Source organism: Gracilinanus agilis, chromosome 6, assembly GCF_016433145.1.
Source record: "Gracilinanus agilis isolate LMUSP501 chromosome 6, AgileGrace, whole genome shotgun sequence".
NCBI lineage: Eukaryota > Metazoa > Chordata > Mammalia > Didelphimorphia > Didelphidae > Gracilinanus > Gracilinanus agilis.
The window spans coordinates 76911795-76934735 of NC_058135.1; the positions used below are offsets into that span (position 1 = coordinate 76911795).

The 22941-nt window shown below is 34.4% G+C and overlaps 1 protein-coding gene across 2 annotated transcripts in view; it reads right to left on the minus strand.

Annotated features, from left to right (window-relative positions):
• The window catches only part of ANK2 (ankyrin 2), a 308584-nt gene extending 307867 nt beyond the window's left edge, over window positions 1-717 (minus strand). For both annotated transcript variants that reach the window (XM_044681396.1, XM_044681395.1), the window contains exon 1: window positions 583-717. In XM_044681396.1, coding sequence (XP_044537331.1) covers window positions 583-717 — 135 coding nt within the window. The remainder of the gene's footprint in view (window positions 1-582) is intronic.
• Window positions 718-22941: the final 22224 nt, after the last annotated feature.

Consider the following 22941-nt stretch of genomic DNA (forward strand, 5'->3'; position numbering starts at 1 on the left):
TGGCAAAATAATTATCACATAGGTCACGGTTCTCTTAGCCTTTTTAACATTAGTCAGTGAGTCAAATTAGCAAAGTAAAAAGTCTCTTAGAAGTCTAATTTTGTAACACCATGGTAATCCCTTCAATAAAGGCAATAGAAAACTTTCCATGATATGTCAAGAAGAGATCTGCTATTCACTGTTATGTACATAGAGGACCTGACTTGATGACTGAAGTATATATCTGAATCGATGGAATTCAAAGCACTTTTTAATGGAATCTTACTATAATTAAATATCTCCCAGGTGATGGACAGTGTACTTTTTTATTTCAGGAGACATGTTCTTTGTCCAATCTGAGTTTATGGTATGAAGTTAAAGGAAGCACAAATGAAGTAAATATATAAGGCAAGCTTTGAACAATGATAAAGTAACGATGAAAGAAAACAATTAAAATCCACATTAATGGCAGAAAAATTGGTAAAAATCACATTGATTTTACACGGTAGACTCTCTGTTTGACCCCCAGGATTAGTGATAATTTCTAATATGCTCAAGACGTCCCCATCTGTTCTTTCTCCTGGTTCATGGTTTAACACTTACCAGAGCCTCAGACTCTCTGACATCCTCACAGTTGTAGCCATAGTAATCTGGGGTTTTATCCAACTCTTGCATGTTTCCTTGCGCTCTTATGCTCTTCTCTGTATGACAAGACTGGCAGAGAGCTGCATTGCCCATATCAGTTTGGTTATTCCCCGTTGTCAGTGGGTCTGTCCTCAAACTATGGGCTAAGTCCAAGGCTCCCAGGGAGAAGTTAACATTGACCATTCAAAAGGATGATCCTTGGTTTTTGTGCTCTGCTTCCCTACATGTCCCACACCAGTTCTCCCCATCTGCTAGCTGGCCAGTGTCAGAGAGAACTCAAAACCCCAGCAACGGCAGGCAACATTCAGTGACCACTTCCAATTCAGGCTCTGTCTGTCTATTTTTACACCTACTAGGCCAGCTATGCATGTCAATGGAGTGAGGGGAGGGGGGGAGAAAGGAAGAGAATAAGGGGGAGGCGGGGGGAGGAGTTGTTCTGTTTTTCAGTAAGCTACTAGCTTGCCTACTGTGTCAAATGCCTCTACATGGAAGACTTATTGAATTACCTTGTGAATACCCTGGAATGTTTTTATTTATTGGTTTATATAATGCATGAGAAATCAGACTGTATAATCAGTCCATAGGAGAAAAGACTGGCAGAGAAGAGTTTTAACATTTAATATTCATTGAAAAATTAATCAAAATTGGTTCATTTGGGAGTAGTGTGGATGTTTTCGACTTCATAAAAGTACAGAGGCGATTATCCACTATTAGTCCCTTTTGTCTGCATATTTGTTGAGTTGTTAGTTTGAGTTTCTGAGAAACTGAGAAACTGAGAGTTTCCTTTTACCTCTGTGTAAAAGCCAACTTAAGGCAAGCCTTACTCTCAGGACATGGTACCTTCACTTTCAAATCTTAGTCTAGAGTTTTAGTGACAAGACCATCTTCCACTGGGATAAACATAGCTAATAAAAAATGATTTATGAGACAGCATATGGCAAAGTCATGGTGTGCATTACAGAACATAATGGATTTAACATGATTTCAAGACCTAGGTGAAGTCCTAGCTCTCCCGTCAAGCATTTCCCACCTATTATATTTGTGAATGGTCTCTTCTTTCCATACCTTCAACCCTTATTATCTGGACCTCTCTTTGGGCACTATGACTCTCTAATTTGTTCCACAAGTATTTTTTTGGTCTTCCCACAAAAGATTGCAACTCATCAAAGGCAGGGACCATATCTTATACTTTTTTGGTTAACAAACAATATTTGTTTCCATCTATCTGTTCATCTATTCATTCACATTCCAAAGCTTCTAATAGGAGTTCGATAAATATTTATTTAATTGAAAATGTTAAAATGATTAGACAGCTTTATTTAGAAGCTGCTTATTCATTACACAATGTTAAGTCTACATTTTTTTCTTTTCATCTTACTACAAAAACTTGAAACTTTGCCTAGCAAAGCCCAAAGAGCCTATCATTTAGATAGATAATTGTTCTTGGAAGCTAAATATGACAACATTCATTAGAATCCCTTTCTCATTATTTATATCAATCTCATTTGCTTTTGGATTAATAATTCTAGGAATGTAGTTCAATCTCCATTATATGCTTAAGTTTAATTTTTCTGAGGAACTATCAACATTCAGTAGAAAAAGAGAAAATTGTCTATATCTATGTTCTTGGCAAAGTTACAATGAAAACCTTAATTCCTCTACAAGAGTAAAAAAAAAACATCATGTTATTTTTTGAGGTTCCACAGACCCCATATTTCATGTTAAAGGTCTTAATTACTTGGTATATTTAAGAGAATTTTGATTACATAATTGTGAGTTTTTCTTCTCTATATATTGTATATTGTAAATATGGTGGTTAATGAATTCATATACGCATATTTGTACTCATGTGTATATATTTCTAATGTATATATACATACATGCATGTATGCCTACATGTGTGTTAGAAAACCTACAATTGGATCCTGGTTTCTATTTAGTTTTCCTCAGTGTCATGGAACAGGGCTATGTACACAGTAGTTATTTTAAAAATACAAAATAAAAGACAACACCAGGCACAGGACATGGTTAATATTACAAATGAAAGAAAAAGCATATTAAGTGCTTGCAGTCTGCTAAGTGCTAAGGACAGAAATTCAAATAATGATAGTTAATAATTATCATGGACTATACGACCTCGATTTCTCATAATTAAAGCTTCACTCTGACAATATTGCTCATTTTGAACTTCCTTGGACAAAATAAGTACAGGGTAGTAATCAAGGCCGTAGTATACATTTCAAGACTTTTGAGTTTTTGCCACATATCTGGCAAAAGAGCATTCTGGGGTCTTCAGGTAACAACATATATTTTTAAACCTCAGTTTTGATAGACAATGATTTGTTGTGCTTGCCTTGATCCAGTCTCAAACGTACAGTTAAGAAATACAATTTTGTAAAGTGCATTGGCATCATTGACTTAAAAGATCTCAGTCCATTTTTTTACCACCATTGTAATGAACTACTGTTAAAAAATTTTTTTGCTATCTTGATATTACACCATCTTCTTTCTCTCCCGTCCCCTCTGCCATCCATCCAACAGAATTTTTTTTTCATTTCTCCAACCTAAAAGCTGGCTACACTCTTGGAACAATTCTCTGCTCATCTAGCATTAGCAATGGCAGATTTTCTCTCCTTTACTAAAATGCCCTTAAAAGCCATAAAAGGGCAATTCTCTTGAGAATCTGTCTCTTCTTCGAAGAGAAAAACTGTCACAGGTACATTAAGGATGACAACTACTCTCACTGTGAGTTAGAAAATTAAAATGGTTGAAAACCTTCAGTGAACACACAAATTGTTCCATTTTTAACCATCTTTTTCCCACTAAGTGGGACCTGGCAACCTCACTGTGAGGAAAACTCAGGAGTTAGGGTCCTTATTATTTCTTTGATTTAGGGAGAAAGGAATATCTGTAAATAAAGTACTCCCCAGAGGAGAGCCATGTCAAGAATTGATGCTAAAAGCCTACCTCCACTGAGCTGCAACTCAATGAAGGCACAAGGAAGGAAGAAAATGAGAGGCAAACCATTTAAATCCCGGGTACCCCTGTGGCTGCTGGTGGTTTCTATTTTCTACCTGAATGGATTTGAATAATGAACCTGGAAGATTTCACAGCTGTGAAAACAGGAATTTCCAATGAGTAACTTCATATCAGTGATTGCACTAAGCCCCAAAACCATGCAATTCTTTTTTCCCCTTTGAAATGTCCATGTTCTTTTGACTCTTATTGAAAAATTACAGGAAGGAAATTTTAAAAGTTATATTTGAATATCTAGCAATTTTTTTTGTGCTACCTACTAGTAAATGGTTCAATGTAGCCCTTGGGTCTGACAGCTCAATCGCTTGTTAATATTCTGGGTCACATGATTAAATAGGGTTAGAATAGGAATTATGATTTCTTTGGTAGAGGGAACTCCCAGGTGAGAAAACTATCTCTACCAATGAAAGTTAACATCTCTACAACTTATAGTCTTGGAGAATTGTTTAAAGTGTTGAGAGATGAAGTGACTTGCCCAGGGTGATAAAATCAGTAGGTGTCAGAGGCCAAACCAGAACCCAGATCTTCCTGGCTTTGAGACCAATTCTCAAGCCAGTATACCAACTGCCTCTCAGATTGGTGAATAATTCACAGAAATAAAATGTCATTGCCCGGAAAGAGAGGTTAACAGAAACTCTGAAACACTGATTCAGTCCGACAATAAACACTTATTAAACATCTAGTATGTATCAAACCCTGTACTACCTATTTAGTCATATCATAGTTTTACACTTCAGCAAATCCATTATCTCATTTTACACATCCTCACCATCTCCAGCTTTTTAATGTTTTCCCATCAATGCAATTCACCAGACTAAAGGTCTTCCTCTCAGCATTTTAATACTTCACAGATGGCAATCTAATACTTGAGTTACCTATTAACTAGCCTTTCATTTTCACTACATGATTAATCAAACAACTTTTCTGGTCATCTATATACTTGCAAGAATCTTTTTAAAAACATCTTGAAGGGCCAACTAGGTAGCTCAATGGATAGAATGCCAAGCCTGGAGATGGGAGATCCTATAAATGTAACTTTACAAAGCTTCCTAGGTGTGTAATCCTGGGCAAATCACTTAGCCCCAATTCCCATTAGCCCTTTCCATCCATCTTGGAACTGATATAATTTTAAAACATACAGTAAAGGTTTAAAACAAAACACATCTTGAGCACAAGTCACACTGCCAACTATTTATTACACACATGTGTGTTTCTACTGTCCATAATCTAGACAACATGAATTTTCCACTCATTCCGTTTTTTTCTATAAGGATCACTAGACCAGGCTCATTTTGAATGACTGCATCTCAATGAAGATTGTCCTAAAGTATTCAAAGAATCGATATAGTCAACAAATCATCTGAAGAAATTTATCAACTATAACGAATCCTACTATTGTTTGGACTTTGCAGAGGATATCCTCAAAGACAATGGCAAACATTTTTGGCAAATGTTTGCCTGCCTGTTTTATTTGTCACTTAGTGATAATTGGCATTATAAAATAAAGTTGTCACTGTTATTTTTTCTATCCATGAATCTTATATGATCTTAACAAATACGTTGGAGAAGGACCTTTAAGCTTTTGTTTTAGCCTGCAAGAGCAAGTTCTTTTTAATTCACAAACAAACAAAAAACAAAACAAAATGAAATAGAAGAATATTACATTGACTATAATTCTGGTCAGTGGTATAATTGTAAAGACACAGTCTACTGTTGAAAATCTTCCACCAAAGCCTAAGAGTTATTTTTCATATCATTTTCAAAGATATTTTTATTGTATGCATAGACCTGTCTTATAATAATGTTAGGGAAATGGTGTCCCATATCACATCTATTTACTGTATTTTTTCCATTTTATCTAGAAAAGTTCTTATAATAATTTGGCATTCCTGGTTGATGAGGTTTCTGGACTCTTTTGGCCTCCTCATTGTGACAATTATTTTACATTAGTTATATTCCTCTAAGAAATAAAATTGTCCAAATCAATGTATTTGCTTATATCTGAGTCCTATTTTTAAGTCAGTAGCTTTCTTTAAAAGATAAGGTTATTAACTGCTAAAATTATACATCATGTCCATTCATCTGTATCCTTTCTTCTAATCTGGCATTCATTTTTTTGACTTCTGCTCTAACCAGTCAGTAATCTGAGTGCATGAATGTTGGAATGCATAAATATACCTATGCACATTGATCTTTAAGAAAACATTCCAGGGGCAGCTGGGTAGCTCAGTGGAGTGAGAGTCAGGCCTAGAGACGGGAGGTCCTAGGTTCAAACCCGGCCTCAGCCACTTCCCAGCTGTGTGACCCTGGGCAAGTCACTTGACTCCCATTGCCCACCCTTACCAATCTTCCACCTATGAGACAATACACCGAAGTACAAGGGTTAAAAAAAAAAAAAAGAAAACATTCCAATGATCAGTCATTTCTTTCTATTGTAATAGATAGTTGCTTTCATTTTTTTCCATGAAATTCTTCAGTGCTTTTCACATACAGTACCTTTTAATTCTCTTATAATATGTATCACCCATAGCCTGAAGCTTCTGAATAATGCATAAACTTCTGGCCTCCTTTGTTTCTGAATTCCCAAAATATTTTTATCTTTCACTCCCCCATGCCTCGATTCATACTTTAGTCACCAAGTTTTAAGGTAATGTGTACTGGTTTGGTTTGCAAGATCTTATCATATTTTTCATAAAATTTCTCTATTTCAAGGGGTTTTAATCTTAGGTCTATCGACTTTTAAAATCTACATGGTGATAACTATATTCTGATGAAATTTTTTCCTTTGTAATCCTATGTATTTCCTTACATGTATTTAACAGCATTATTCTGAGAAATGGTCCAAAGACTATCAGACTGCCAGAAGGGTGTCTGTGATACTTACACAGATATACGTATATCTGTGTAAGCATCACATATATTTATTATCATTAAGTATTATTAAATAGCAAGATGTTAAATATCATAAATATATGTATGTATAATTAAGAAAATCTTTCATTACTTCATCTTTGGTAACAAATTCTGGTCCTTAAGTTGCAACTACCATCATGATGATGTTCCCCCTTGCCTATGCTCACATAAACATGGTACAGTGAAATAAATGACCAAGTGGTCCTATGAATTAGTTCTGCTTACATTTCTTGTTATGTTGCATATAAGATGAAACCGACTTAGCCAGTCAACTCCTTATTTCATTCCTATGAGAAGAATCTATTAACTATGCGTGCATTTGGCTATAATTTGTTCTGGTTTTATTTATTTGGAGTATTTCAAATCGGTTAGTGTTCATGGGTAGCAGAAGTATACCTCTTAATTGCAGATTACCTACATTTCAATGAATACTTATAGATAATCAGAAAGCTGTGATTTTTAGCACCCTTATATTCTCCCTAACCCGTCTCTGTAACTATAGAAGTAGGAGTCATCACAGGGCTCAGGACTATTTTGTGTGGGTATCTGTTTCATGGTGTCACATAGCCCAAAGGTCAACCTTTCCACACTTAGCTACACAGCATCCATGCCTTGAAATATGCCAGTAAAGAGCTGGTATCTATGTAGATGTTGGACAAGGGACATGTTTTCAACCAGAGCAGAACAATGTTGCTGCTGTTTCTCTGAAATATTTCAAAGTCATTAGGGCAAATTACTCAGAAAGCAAATATTTTCATGTTTAGCCAAACCGCACTAGGGTATATACTAGAAATAAGAACATAAGTTAATAAGTGAAATTCAAAGTCCCCGTGATGTGACATATCTGTAATATCTTAAGTTCCTCTGCTATTTTATCATTATTATTCTTATTTGGTCTGTACTAGTGTACTTCAAATCTATCAAAACATTAAAGGGATTAAGGACTGAGAACAAAGGCTTGTTTCTTGGTTATAATGTTATGAAAGTGGCTATTGAAGTCTTTGTACCAGCAACTATGAATAACAGTTGCTGCACAGTTTTCAGCTTTAAAACAAGAACTGAGAATCACAACAGATTTTACTCCAACAACCTGGAGAAGAAATTACTGTTTTGTTGGACTTTAGTTTTATGCTTAAACACTCAGATTCATTCAAGATCTTGATTGGTTATCAATGGTACAAAACAAATTTCATCATTAAAGATGATTCCCCCAAAGCTAGAAATCTTTGAAGAATTCCAACACAGGCAAAATGATAGTATTAATGTTTTTCAATTGTTTTACTATTATTGTTTAAAGACTGAGCGGCTATATTGTAAAATCATAGTAACAACATACATCCTATGTGGTTCTGATGGGAAATAAGAGGATTGGTACTTTGTAGGGCATTAGGTATTGTAACATTTTTATTGAGTAATACTGTCTTAACAAATTGGAAAAAGATATCAGGAAGTCAACCTATTCCGTCAGTAAGTAGCTATGCTATGTTAAGCAAATCACTTAAAATCTTTGGGTCTGTTTCCTTTAGTTTTTGTATTAAATTATCTCTTAGATCTCTTCTAGTTTCTAAATTTTGTGACTGTGAAAAAAATTTACCAGTAGGAAATAATGGAACTTATTACCCTGAATACTTTCTGCTTTAAATGCTAGTTACCAATTTCTTTTCATCTTGATGGAATAAAAGAGAAGTGCTCACCATCCATAACATATTATCAAAGATCTTGAGACTTCTTTTAAAAAAATGCTTACCATCAATGCAATGTATTTGGTTTTGAGGCAGGAGACTGTTAAGGGCTAGGCAATCAGGTTAAATGATTTGCCCAGGGTCACAAAGCATGAAGACTTTTAATAAGCTATACTATGTCTATTCTTCTATTAACTGAAATAGACCTAATTGTACATTTATTTTCCTTATATTACCTGAACACATAGTACTGAAATCATAGCACCTGCTTCAGTAAGTAATGAAGTCTTAACTATTCATCTTATTGTGAACCTGTTTTTATAAACCAAAGGCATCTAAATATTAACATTCTACTTTAAGAATACCAAAAATAGCAACTGAATGAATGCCCTGGTCTAACTCTGATTTGATAAAAAAAATGAACTATGGGGTGGTTTTGAGAAACAGTGACACCTATGGACAACAGTTTCACAATAGATATGCTATATCAAAAGTTCAGGAAACAAGGAATGCTATGAGAGTAGGTGAGGAAATTAGTCCTCTGTAAATTATCTCTCTGCATCTAAAACTAGTTCTTCTTGATTCTAAGTTCCTCCCTCTCAGTATGCCAACACTGCCTCCTCAAATTTTCCACCTGTCATTTCAAATGTTTTTTCCCCTTTACTGAAGAACTAAGATGATATCTTATGGGAAAGAGAAAGAGATAGAAGGGAATAAGTAAGCATTTTTATAATGCCAGGATGCCAAGGACTCTAATAAACATTTTTAAAATAAATATTTCATTTGATCCTCCTCTCACATGATCTTCAGTATACAAGAAATTCTCTCTTTCTATTTGGAAAGGTATATATTGTGGAATGAGAATTTTGACCATAGACATATATAGAGGTATGCTTAGAAAAGACACCACTTTTCAGTTCAAATCAGAAACCCAATATTCTGATCTTCATGTACAATACTTTGTTCATAATTTTCTTCAACCCATGAAAAACCTTTATAATAAGAGAAGAGAAATTATATTATAATAATAATATAATAAGAGAAGAGGTCACCTGTCTCTTAGGGACCTCATACACCATGTATAGTCTTTGAGAAATGGTGACAACCATTGTTGGTAAGTTATATTTACTTTTGAGGAGGTGGGAGGGAGATCTGGGCCAGAGATTTCATTGTTATAGGAAACACTGAAACAGATGAGTAATTTGCCAGTAATTTATAATTTTAGAAAATAGCCAGGAACACTGAAAGATTAGGTGACTTCTCAAGTCATGCACATTCCTTCAAGACATTTGCATTCAATAATGAGGAAACGGGATATATTTTCAGCTACTTTATCATCATACGCAGAAATACTGTCATTGTTTATTATAATTATATTCTTACTCAAGATAATAGTGCTGGCTCAGATATCTGTAAGACTATATGTACTATACATAAGCTAGTTGAAGTCTCAAAAAAAACTCTTCAAAGTGGGCAGGAAAAGTATTATTATCCCCATGTTATAGATGAAGAAACTAAGACTCAGAGAAGCTGTGATTTACATCTGGCTAAGTCAGAAGCTGGAATGAAGCCAGATTCTCTGACTCCAAATTTGGGGGTCTCTTCCTCATATTGTTTTTCTGCCATCATTTTTGGTTCAAATGTTTTTATTATAATAAGTGAATATTAGCAAGATTTATAACCGCCTTTATTTTTTATTTACATCTCTACTCAGCATAATTTAATTTTTATTAAAAAAAACCTACTACTTCGTTTATCAAAAAGAGAATAGGATATCAGGGAACTTGGCTGCCTAATTAGAATCATATACAAGACCTTGGCAAGTTGTTTCTTGGAGGTATTAAGCCAGATAATCCTTGACATCCCTTCTAACTCCAGATCTATGATTCTCTCATGTTAATTTCAATTTCAAGTATTTTTTAAATTTTTACTGAAATAAAATTTATCTAATTAAAGTAAAATTTGACTGTTTCCAATGTATGTGGAACTCCTCATTCATAGATAAATTAAAGAGTTGGGAGTACCTAGGTGGCTCAGTAAATTAAGAGTCAGGCCTAGAGATGAGAGATCCTGGGTTCAAATGTGGCCTCAGATACTTCTTACCTGTGTGACCCTGGGCAAGTCACTTACCCGCATTGCCTAACCCTTTCTACACTGTATTGTACATAGTCCAGTAAATAGTATTGATTCTAAGACAGAAGATAAGGGTTTTAACAAGTTAACTAATTAGTTAATTAAAGAGCCTCCTGGCTTTTAGAGCTCATTAACATGCTATAGAAACTATAGAAGACCTTATGCAATGACTCTTACCAAATTTGTAGCTATATGTTTCTTTACTGTTCCATCTAATATTACAAGAACCGAAAAGTTTATTGTGATTTTCCATAACCAGGGCTGTTACATAATCAATTCGAGCACTATTATATAATTGCTAGATGAGAACTAGAATGCTTCTACTATATGTAGAATTGTTCGAGTTGAGGTCAGTACTAATAAGTTTTACTTTATATACTTTAAACAACTTAATCAAAATGATGATTGCTGAGCTCTTCAAATTCTCACAAACATCAATTAGCCAGTACATTTTTACATTCCTTCTAGCTATAATTTTCATTCCAGACAGTCGTCTCTTTTAAATCTTGGCATATAAAAAATGACATTCCTTAAAAAAAAAGAGTACCAGCAGCTACTCCAGACTACCCCTACACAATGCACAGGACAATGTAGACACTCAAGAATGAACATTGGCTGATTAAAGAGATTCTGAGACAGAAAACTGTGGGGTGCCCATGGTAAGCCAAAAAAGTCTTATGACTAACTCAACATTGCATCATATGGAACCAAACAAGGAGAAAGAAGCCAGAGAAATGGAAACAATTTAGATATTGCATGTTCCTGCTCAACAGTGATGTTTTCTAAAGTCAACCATGACTTGTGAGATATTGTTTAGCCTGGGTAATTGTTATGTAATGTCCATTAAAAAAAGTCAGTTTGGAAAATAAAAGTTGTCTCGGACATAATTTATAAATGGGTGATCTGTGGCTCTAAAACTGAGATAGGAGCCAAGAAGCATTTACTTCTGATCTGGCTTTGTGATCTGGGATGTTTGTTAAAGATAAAGCCAATATCTTAGCTTAGAAGCATAGGCAATTTTTAAATTCTCTGGCTGTAATGTCAAAAGGCTGCTAGAAGAGAGCTGTGAAAATGGTGTAGTGAAAGGACTTTTAAAATGAGTTCTTGAACAAGTTGTGGTATATGAGAGGAACAGAATACTATTTTGCCATGAGAAATGCCAAACAAGATGATCTCAAAGAAACCTGGAAAGACATCTATGAAGTGATACAAAATGAAGTCAACAGAACCAGGAGAACATTGTATACAGTAACAGCAAGATGATCAATTGTGAATGACAACTACCATCAGCAAAGCAAGGATGCAGGACAGGTCCAAGGGACTCATGCTGGAAAAGGCTATCCACCACCATAGAAGGAACAAATGGAGTCTGAATGCAGACTGAAGTATACCATTTTTTTTTGTTTTGTTTTGTTTGTTTTTTATTTTAAACCCTTAACTTCTGTGTATTGACTTATAGGTGGAAGAGTGGTAAGGGTGGGCAATGGGGGTCAAGTGACTTGCCCAGGGTCACACAGCTGGGAAGTGTCTGAGGCCGGATTTGAACCTAGGACCTCTTGTCTCTAGATCTGACTCTCAATCCACTGAGCTACCCAGCTTCCCCTGTATACCATTTTTTCACTTTGTTTCCACCATGATTTTTTCCTAGTGTAAGCAATATGTGTCTTGCTTGAATAGGAAAATATGATTTATGTGAAAATATATATAACCCATATATTGTTACATGGCTTTATGGGGGGAATAAAGAATGAGACAGAGTTTTGGACATAGCTCATGTGAGAATGTGTTTCTCCTGGATAAACATGTTTATTATAATTCATTACGTATTTATAATAAATCATGTTATATTACATACTATGTTACAAATAAACAATAAGTGGTCATTCTTTTAAAAAGTAAAATGAATGGTCCACAACCACAATTACAGAGAGCTCATGATTAAACATGTTACTCTCCTCTTTATAGAGAAGTAATGGACCCAATACAGAGATGGAGACATATTGGGGGGGCCATGGTTAGTGTAATGTGGACATTTGTTTTACTTGACTATACATGTTTCTAATTAGAGTTTTATTTTTGTTACTTTCCTGGTGGCAGGAATAATTAAGGCAGAGGAAGAGAATTAGGATTTGAATTTTAAATAAAATTAATGCTACATTGGGTACATTCTTTGACTCTCTAATGGTATTACTAGACATATATTCCAAAGAGAATAAAGACAAAAAAGAGATATATACACAGAGACATAGATAGATAGATAGATAGATAGATAGATAGATAGATAGATAGATAGACAGACAGACTGTTTTGGTTGGAAAAATATCTAGAAACATATGGGCTACCTATTAATAGAGGAACAGCTGAACACTAGTGTATATGGATATAATGGAATATATTGCTCCTCTGTAAGAAATGACAAAGGGTCACTTTCAGTGAGACTTGAGAAGTTTAGAACAAATTGATGTAGATTGAAGTAAGCAGAAAACCAGGAACATATTATAAACAGTAATAATATAAAATGAATGGCAATAGCACATCTATGAATCAGCTAATAAAACTATTTGGGGTCCAAATCTTTTATTTGACTGGCTTCATGCCACGGTTGAGAGCATAAAACAAATTCCCACACACACACACCCCAATTCTCTCCCCAAATCCCTCCCAAAAGCTGGTTATTTTCAAATGAACTTGTTTCTCTAGATATATCTGTGAGCTTTCAATTAAGTAGAATATTCACACACATAGTGCAAAGTACTTTGATTTCTCATCTCCAGAAACAAATCTTTCCAACCCAATGAACAGATAAACTCTTGAGATTCCTTTAAGATACACATGTTTCTTTCTGACCAACATTAAGCTCCTTAGGGAAACAATCTGGGCCATTTCATATCTAGGCTACTTCATAAATGTGCTACCCTGGAGGAAAAGTTAAAATTCATAATTTAGAAACACAGTGGAAGTAAATGTCTATTCCATGTGACTTCAGCAGAGGGTAAAATGCTTGGGTATGTGGTGATGTTTGCAAAAACTAATTCATCCTACTTAAGTGTTAAATTATCAGGAGGAAGCATGTTGATTTTTTCACTAGCATAGTTATTTTTAACATACTCATTGCATGCTATAAAGAATTATGCTTATTGTTAAAAGCATCTTACATATCTCCAAAAATTATATTAATAGGTGCTTTTGCATTTTGAAAAACTGAATATTTTCAAAAATTTTTCCTAAATTAACTTTTAAATGGAATAAATAGAAAGGTATTTTTTTAATTGCCATAGTATCACTGAATACCAAAGAACAAAAAACTTTCTGCTAAGACCTCTAACAAATGATTATCACATTTATTTTTTAATTTCAATGTCACTTAGAGTTTAACCAAAGTACTTTATTTTTTTTAACCCTTGTACTTCGGTGTATTGTCTCATAGGTGGAAGATTGGTAAGGGTGGGCAATGGGGGTCAAGTGACTTGCCCAGGGTCACACAGCTGGGAAGTGGCTGAGGCCGGGTTTGAACCTAGGACCTCCTGTCTCTAGGCCTGGCTCTCACTCCACTGAGCTACCCAGCTGGCCCAGTACTTTATTTTTTGTAGTCATTAAACAAAGAACTTTTTGTACATTTATTTTGAATATTTTTGCAAAATAACTTTCTTACATGTGTTAAGAGTTTTATTATGGCTTTCTTTTAATAATATATTCATGTATTATGATAGTTATCACTATTGAAATGATTTCTTCAACCACTTCTTTAATGCAAAATTCAACCCAGTCTCAATAGATATATAAATATTGTCATGTAAACATATATAAAAATATAAATGAAAATATTCTCATCTTTTTCTAAAAATGGGAAAAATAACATTGAAATTATATGGATAACAGGACTATTATTGGACATGAATTGGTGGTTTTTGTTTAATTTTTTAATGTTTAATTTTTCCATCAAAGATGGAAATAGCCAATTGGAAACATACTAATCAGTTTACTCTGAATTTGTCTTTTCTTCTTATTTAGGACTGACTTATTAACTGTTTTACTTTAACTCCTTCTCTTTTCTTTTTTATATATTTACCATCTCCTCATAAACTAGTTATTTTAGACAGTAAACTATCCACTCTTCTTTATCCAGGGAGGCCCTGGACATTTTAGCACATGATTTCATTTTAGATCCTATATCAATGCTGATTTAGTATAAGTTAAAACTGGGTTGTAACTCTTGTGCTTTCCATGAAAGATAATTTATTAGTTATTGTAAAATATTTCCTCTTAACCTTGCTGAAATGTTGAGTTAAGTAATTTCACCCAGTTGTACTCTATTTTCTTTGAGGAATAACTGGAATATATCATTAAGTGGCATGTAGGTATGACCAAGAAGAGTTTGGCTGTCAATATAAATTATAAAATAGACCAGGTTTGATTTATTGCTTTATTTTTATAAAGGGAATTTATTTTCTTGGGGCACATAAAGTAATTTTCTTGTAGTCTTAATACTTTTCTATAATTTATAAAAATAAAAAGCACCATGTATCATCAAAAAGATATCCTCCTAATACAGAAGTACCCTGACTTCATCTAACTTAGACACTCAGAAAAACAGGTGTCCTTTTTAGAAAACACTTTTAGTAGTCATCAGTACTTAAAGAAATTAACTCAAACTATTCACTGGAAGGTCAAATACTGAAGTTGAAGCTTAAGTACTTTGGCTACATAATGAGAAAACAAGATTCATTGGAAAAAATCCTGAGGTTGGGAAAAATTAAAGAGAAAAAGTAAAAGCAGATGGCAGAGAATGAGATGAATAGATAGTGTCATGGAATCAATGAACATGAGCTTGGATAGACTTCAAAAAGAGATAGTGGAGGATAGAAAGAACATGGAATGGTCCATAGACTCAAGCAAAGTTGGACATGCCTGAATGACTAAACAAATCAAATAATTCTTTTGGAAGTGAAATAATATTTTAGTAAGGAGAGCATTACAAAGATGAGCAAATTTAGTAAAATCTTTACAAAGTCAACATATTTCACAAATTCCTAGGGAAAGGATATCATCATATTAAAAGTGTAGTATGGGGGGCAGCTGGGTAGCTCAGTGGATGAGAGCCAGGCCTAGAGACGGGAGGTCCTAGGTTCAAATCTGGTCTCAGACACCTCCCAACTGTGTGACCCTGGGCAAGTCACTTGACCCCCATTGCCTACCCTTATCACTCTTCTGCCTTGGAGCCAACACACAGTATTGACTATTGACTCCAAGACAGAAGGTAAGGGCTTTAAAAACAAACAAACAAACAAACAAACAGATAGATAGATAGATAGATAGATAGATAGATAGATAGATAGATAGANACAAACAAACAGATAGATAGATAGATAGATAGATAGATAGATAGATAGATAGATAGATAGATAGATAGATAGATAGATAGATAAACAAATAAACAAACAAACAAACAAATAAATAAATAAATAAGCAAACAAATAAATAAATGGATGGATAGATAGATAGATAGATGGATAGATACATACATACATACATACATACATAAAAAAGTGTAGTATGATGGCCACTGCTATCAAAAGCCTAAAATTCTGCTGTGGCCAATTTTGTTCTTCTAATCCTTCACCAAACCCATATCATCCCCTTACATGAAGATGTACCTTACTTTGAGAGTAAATTCAGAAGATAACTTAATGGCTAGCATTTCACTTTATAAATACATTCACAATATAATCTATAGAACGATAATATTTTAAAATTAAGAGGAACTTCCATGGCCATCTAGCCTCCTCTTGAAGATCCTCAGAGAAGGTGCCAGCCCATTCTAAGTGAGCCCACTCCACTCCTTCACAATTCCATTTCAGATATATGACACCCTTTCAAATAAGTACTTTCTAATATCTACCATGGCTTCTCTGTGCCTTCTTTTCTCACAGTTTACCATCCTCAATTCTTTCAACACAGGCATTAATCTAGCCCCTTTACATTCCCTTTGTAAAATATTGCACCAGGAATTCAAAAGAATATTCTGGATGTGGTCTTACTTCCTTCATCCTGGAGGATACACTTCTCTTAAGGAAACCCAACATTACATGAGCTTTTTTTGGTTGCCATGACACTCTGTTAACTCACATTGAGCTTGTAGTCCGCTAAAACCTACTGATCTCTTTCAAACTTAGTCCAGTCATGCATCCCACTATGCCCTCTACCACCCTCCAATCCTGTATTACTGAAAAAGATTTCCTTTGGGGAAGCAGGCACCTTAAGAACCCTAAAAATGTGAATTGATTTTAAAATTCCTTAATTGAAAAAACTTTTAAGGGAAATATTTAAGTTTATATTTAAATAAATTATTTCAATATATTTGAAATATATGTAAGGGATAGATATAAAATAAATTTGAGAGATCTTCACCTACACCACTTGGAAGTTAAGATGAATAATTTAAAAGAATAATTGATCCTTGTCTGAATAATGAGTGATCAATATTCCTCGAGTTTATTTTTTGAGATCTAAATATCTGATCATGTTTGTAATATCTCTATGAAATCCTATAAATTTTCTTATACTGATTCCTCACTTAGTAAAGAGATTTGTTGTTGTTTTTCAATAATGTCCATCTCCTTGTGACCCCATTTAGAATTTTCTTGGCAAAGATACTGGACTGGCTTACCATTTCCTTCTCTAGCTGATATTACATATGAGGAAACTGAGGCAAACAGGGTGAGGTGATGTGCCTAGGGTCACACAGGTAGTAAGTGTTGAGACCAGATTTTAATTCAGAAAAGTAGTTTTCTTGACTCCAGACCCAACACTATTCATTCTACTTCTTAGCTTCCTAGTAAAGAAATATTGATTAGTAAGTGACCTTACTAGCTCCAAGATAATTGTAATATAATATAATATGATATGATATGATATGAAGTGATATGGTATGATATGATATAATATAATATAATATGATATAATACAATATAATACGATATATAATACAATGTAATGTAACATAACATAACATCACATCATATCATATCATACCATATCATATCATATCACATCATAATAATATGATACAATACAATACAATATTGTTCTTTATATTCCAAAATCAATGAACAAAAAGGAGCTAGAGTTACAATCAAGAGTTTAGTAAAGGTGAGTGAGTTTCCATAGGTCCCACATTGGGAGAAGCAGCTTTGCTGGAATAATGGTTTAAGTATGAAATGTAAAATAGGAACTTCTGGTTTCAAATGCTTTCCTAGGCCCTTTCCACCTATTTGAGACACTTTTCTCTCTAGTGGTTATGTGTGCCAGATATCATTATATATTGGTGCTTTAATCGCAATGACATTTCCTTTAATCAAATATATAAAAAGTAGTTATTTTAATAAAAATTTATGAATGCTTTATAGGTAAACTATCTGCCTCTAACAAGGAATTAATCAACTTTCCATCCACTTCTACTCTTTTCCAAAGGTTAACCATGCTTCTTATATTTTCCAAATAGAAATTGTTTTATTTTTTAAACCTTTCCCTTCTGTCTCAGAATCAATACTAAGTATGGCTTCAAAGCAGAAAAGTGGTAAAGGCTAAGTAATTAGAATTAAGTGACTCATCCAGGGTCACACAGCAAGGAAGGATTGTTTCATTTATTGCATTTGTATCCTTAGCATCAAGTATAGTGCCTAGTTTATATGATATTTAATAAATGCTTGTTAATAAATGGATTTTGTTTTATAAAATTTGTCATTTCTACATGTAAAATGTTATCTAGATTTGTCAGTTGGCATATAACACCACCCCTGAGAAATGCAGACTCACTTGTGAAATATATACAGTCTCATTAGGATGTATTCCAACTCTCTATAGGCAAAAATATCTATTGAGGAAAGAAATCATTATCTTGTTTGTTTGAAAAGTAACCTTAGATTAATTAATAAATTTGCTCACTGTTTCTCTTTGTTGAAGCTTTATTTAGCTTCTGATAATAAACAAACACGTATGTATGTCTCCAATAGCAAATATACCGATGGGCACTTGTTATCACAATTGGATTGTAGTAAAACTTTGGCTATCATGAACCATCAGGAAATGAGTTATTATGAAAGCCTTTGTTTCCATGTTAATGACACAGAATCATTACTATTGTTACTTATTTATATAATGATGTCCTATTGTCTCTTTGAGGTAAAGAGTGCAAGTTTAATTAACTGAATTTGATAGACGGGACAATTGAGGTTCCTAGTTGCCCATGGTCACACAGCTGCTAAACACCAGAAGTGGGAATTAGACCTAGTTTTGAATACCCAGCAGAATGATCTTTTGACACCACTGCAATGCTTCTAGTGTGATGAGCTATAGAAATAAATAACTATATGTTCAGATGCAGTATGTATAGAATTCATGGTTGAATGGTTCAGCAGTGATCCGGAAGCTTATTATTTTGATAAAGCCATCAACTGATTTTTTTCTTCATTTGTCCCTTTTTCCTAAGTGAGATTGAACCACCTGTAGTGGCTTAGTCTCAAGGACTCAGTTTCCTTTTTAAAAATTACTCAGCAAACCAAAATATGATACTCAAGCATTAACTCTTTGCTGAGTGCCCTTTTCTTCTGTTGTTACCAATGTCAAATAGTTTGTTAGCATGATTGCAGACACTTGTGCTTTCTACATTAACAAAATAAACAAAAGGTACCACTTTTTTCACCTTGTATCCACTCCTTTTTGGGTCATTTGTATTTTTAGATTGTAAGATGTAAAGGAGTATTCCCCAAGATCTCAAGACATTTTCAACCTGTTTTGTATCATGGATCCCGTCTGCCAGTTTGATGAAGTTTTAAATCCTTTTTCAGAGTGATGTTTTTAAAAGCATAGATTAAAACAGATAGGAATACAAAGGAAATCAATTACACTGAAATAGAGTTATTGAAGTATTCTTTTAAAAAATTCTCAGATACAAGGTTAAGAATCCCTTTGCCAGAGGGTTCATTCCAAAGTATATAAACTTTTATCATCATTAGAAGATGATACTTCTCGTGTTCCCAAAATAGTTCCCAGAACACAGTAGCCCTTAAATGCTTGTTGCCTAACTGTGCTCTCAGGTCACAATATTATCCAAGGCATCCTTAATATTCAACTTAAAAGAAGTCTAAATAAAGAGAACATGAATATCTGCTTCTTTCTGGAATTATTCACCATTCCTATAACCTTCTAAACCAAAATACATCTTAGACACCACTCCCCCAGGTATGTTTGTTCCCCACATTAGAATGTAAGATCTTTGAGGACAAAAATTGTCTTTGCTTTTGGTTTTGTTGGTCAGCTCTTAGTACATAGAAAGGGCTTCATAAATGTTTGTTCATTCACTCACCCATTACTTTGAAAGTTCTACTTAGCTCCCAATGGTGGTTCAATCTCAAGGAATCTCTTCCCTAAAAACACTTAGGTTCTGATTGATAGCAGGAACCATGGTTTCAATCAGTAAATAAAAGGTAAGCCTGGAGGCCCAAAAAGAGGGTTGACTTGTTCTTTAGCACAAACTCATTCTCCTTAAGGTAAATCTTAAAATTACTTCTGCAATGAATTTTCACTTGGGTATAAGAATACAATAGGAGTCTAGAAGAAATGATGTCCATCCACAAATTAGTTAATGCCATTAAAATAAAACATAAATATGTAACATATTGGATAATTCTAAGACCTTACAATGGGACAGGGAATTTCTTCATCCAGGAGTTTTTGATACCAATAAAATCATAGATCAAGTCAATATTGTCATGAGCTCATCCTTTTCAAGTCAGCTATAAATATCTCTTCTAAATTCAAATATCTAGCAAAAATTCTTATCATGCCTAGGTCTTCATGTCTTTTATTAGAAGGGGCGTGCAGGGTCTTCAGGGAAAACCAGTACCTCTGATGTGTAGACCTGCTGAGTCCTTTTCACGGTTACTTTCCTCCTTTGATGTTAATACATCACCCAACTCTCACTTCTGCCTCCAAGAAGCTGTCACATGCATAGTGGCCACACCCTGGTAAACCATTTCAACAAGTGAGCTAAACCAGTCTGAGAGTAACCAACAGGCTTCTAACCTGTAAATGAATTGGGAATGGAGGGGATATCTAACCTGAGTATGTGAAATCTTCCCCTAGAGAAAGAGGTGAATAAGAAAAATTTATTCCAACTGCCAAGAAGGTAGTAGAAGTGGGCTTTGTGGAGTACTAAGTACTTAGTACTTAGCTTGGTTAAATGCTGAAGAAATCAAAATCATTTAGTATATCCCAAGTCATTACTTTGACTTTTGCCTTGCCACTGGACTTCAATGACTAGAAGAGAGAATAAAGCTGACAACTTTGCAAGACTGAGCCCCACAAATCAAATTTATAAGGTAGTTAAAAGACATTCCCAGTTGATGCTATGTTGGTCCTCTTCAAGTACTGAAGACCAACAATGAGAAAGTGGAATCCCAACCTTCAGATGGCTTTTGTTCTATTACTTATATAGAAACTAGATTACAAGTTAAAATACACTACTTGGCTCAGCTTGTCATTGAAAGATGTCCTAAACTTTCATGATTTAGTGTCCTGAAAAGCAAATGCCATGATGCCTTCCACTTTTCAGGAGCTACATCATTGAAGTAACTGTCTGTTCCCTTTCCAATACAGCAGGACCTTATTTTACTTGACCAATGCATTCCAAGACCGCTTGTGTAAGTTGAAAATCACACATAATAGCAAATCCCATTATTTAATAAGTATTTCTTATATGAACAAAATAGGCTTTTAATGACTTTTCCTAGGCTTATCAAAACTATCAGCATCACTACTCTTCTACATTATTACTAATTAAGTAGCACTAATGAAACCAAGAGAAGCAGTGCTCTGACACGGACATGACTTGCTACAATTGAGAACTCTGGAGGAAAACTGATATAGGAGCTAAGGTTTGGCGCAAAACAATGACTCACATTAATGCTTCAAAGAGTAAGAATAAGCATTATTGGGTGAACTGCTGTGGGACTTCATGCCACTTGGGGAAATGGCCCCGACATAGTGAATAATTAAAAATATATATTTTATGTATTTTCTGCCTTTTTTATTGGCCAATCACATATACCTGAATTCACATGTGTTGAATTCACACACACACACACACACACACACACACACACACACACACACACACACAAATTGTGGTCCTACTGTACACCCATTTGACATTTATCAAACACTTTCTATATAAGGATAAGTAAGACCAAAGATAAAGAGCCTTCCCTCAAAAAGCTTTAATCTAATAGGTGGAGGATAAGAAAAATGAGCAAATAGCTATACTAGAAGGCAACTTATAGTTAGGGTCACAAGAAAGTTTACTTATAACAATGCTAAGACTGTTCAACTATACTATTGAAAGAGTATTGTACTTAGGATAGAAAAGACCTAATCAAATCCCACATCAGAGTCTTTCTACCTGTGGGACTGTGGACAAATCACTGAACTTCCCTCAGTTTCTTTATCTATAAAATGAGTTAAATGTCATGACTTTGAAAGGTCCTTCTGTGTCCAAGTCTATGATCCTATGTCAACTTTGATCATTCTAACCCTATGACTCCATGTCACCCAGAACCAGAGTCCTGAGGTCTAGGGGACTTTTTCCCCCAAAAGAGAATAAAAATGTTCTCTTTTAACTCTTGTGCCAAACAAATCAGTGCCCAACTGCCTCCTGAGCCTGCAGATAGGTTTGATCCTTTCTCTTCATGTAATCACAACCACTGCTACTACCTACCTCTTGTCTATTCCCTCATTGTTTATGACACTTCTGCTTTTTCAGAGGAGAAACATTAGCATCTCTACAGCTTGAACCACATGTAACACTTTGTCCCTCTCATGTACTTACCACTGTATTATAGGATCTGTATATTTATTGGATCTCTTTGGTACATTCTAAACCCAATGAGGGGAGGGACCCATGTTTCATTTATTTGTATCTGCCCCCATCGGATCAGGGCTATATCTACATTTCTTAAATTGAACACACAAGAGATAGAATGGCATAATGAATAAAGAATGCTCCTTGGAACCAGAAAGACCTGGATGTAATCTCTGCCTCTGATATATACTAGTGTCTTATCCTGGATTAAACACTTAGCCTCTCAGTGTTTTAAGGAACTCTAAGACTCCAAATTTCAGAGGAAATGCTGCCCTGCCTTTGCTGTGAGTCTTTATTTACCAAGGAGAGTTCCCTTGACCAATGAAATCACATGTTAAGTCCCTACTCTTATCTTTATCCCAGTTGAATACCTATTACTCTTTATCATTTCATGATTTCATTTAGAGTTTAAAAAACTCCTAAAATACAGAGAAAATAAGAAGTGTCATTTAGTGAATTTTACTACTCAAGTAGGACTTAATCCATGTCAAAAATTCTACTCTCTCCTTGGGTTAACTCCTTTATAAAACCAGAATTATTACTAAAATCAGACACAAATAACCACAAAATGCTGAAATGCCTAACCTGTTAACTACATTTGCTCAGTATTAAGTTTTTTGCTGAAATGGAAAACAA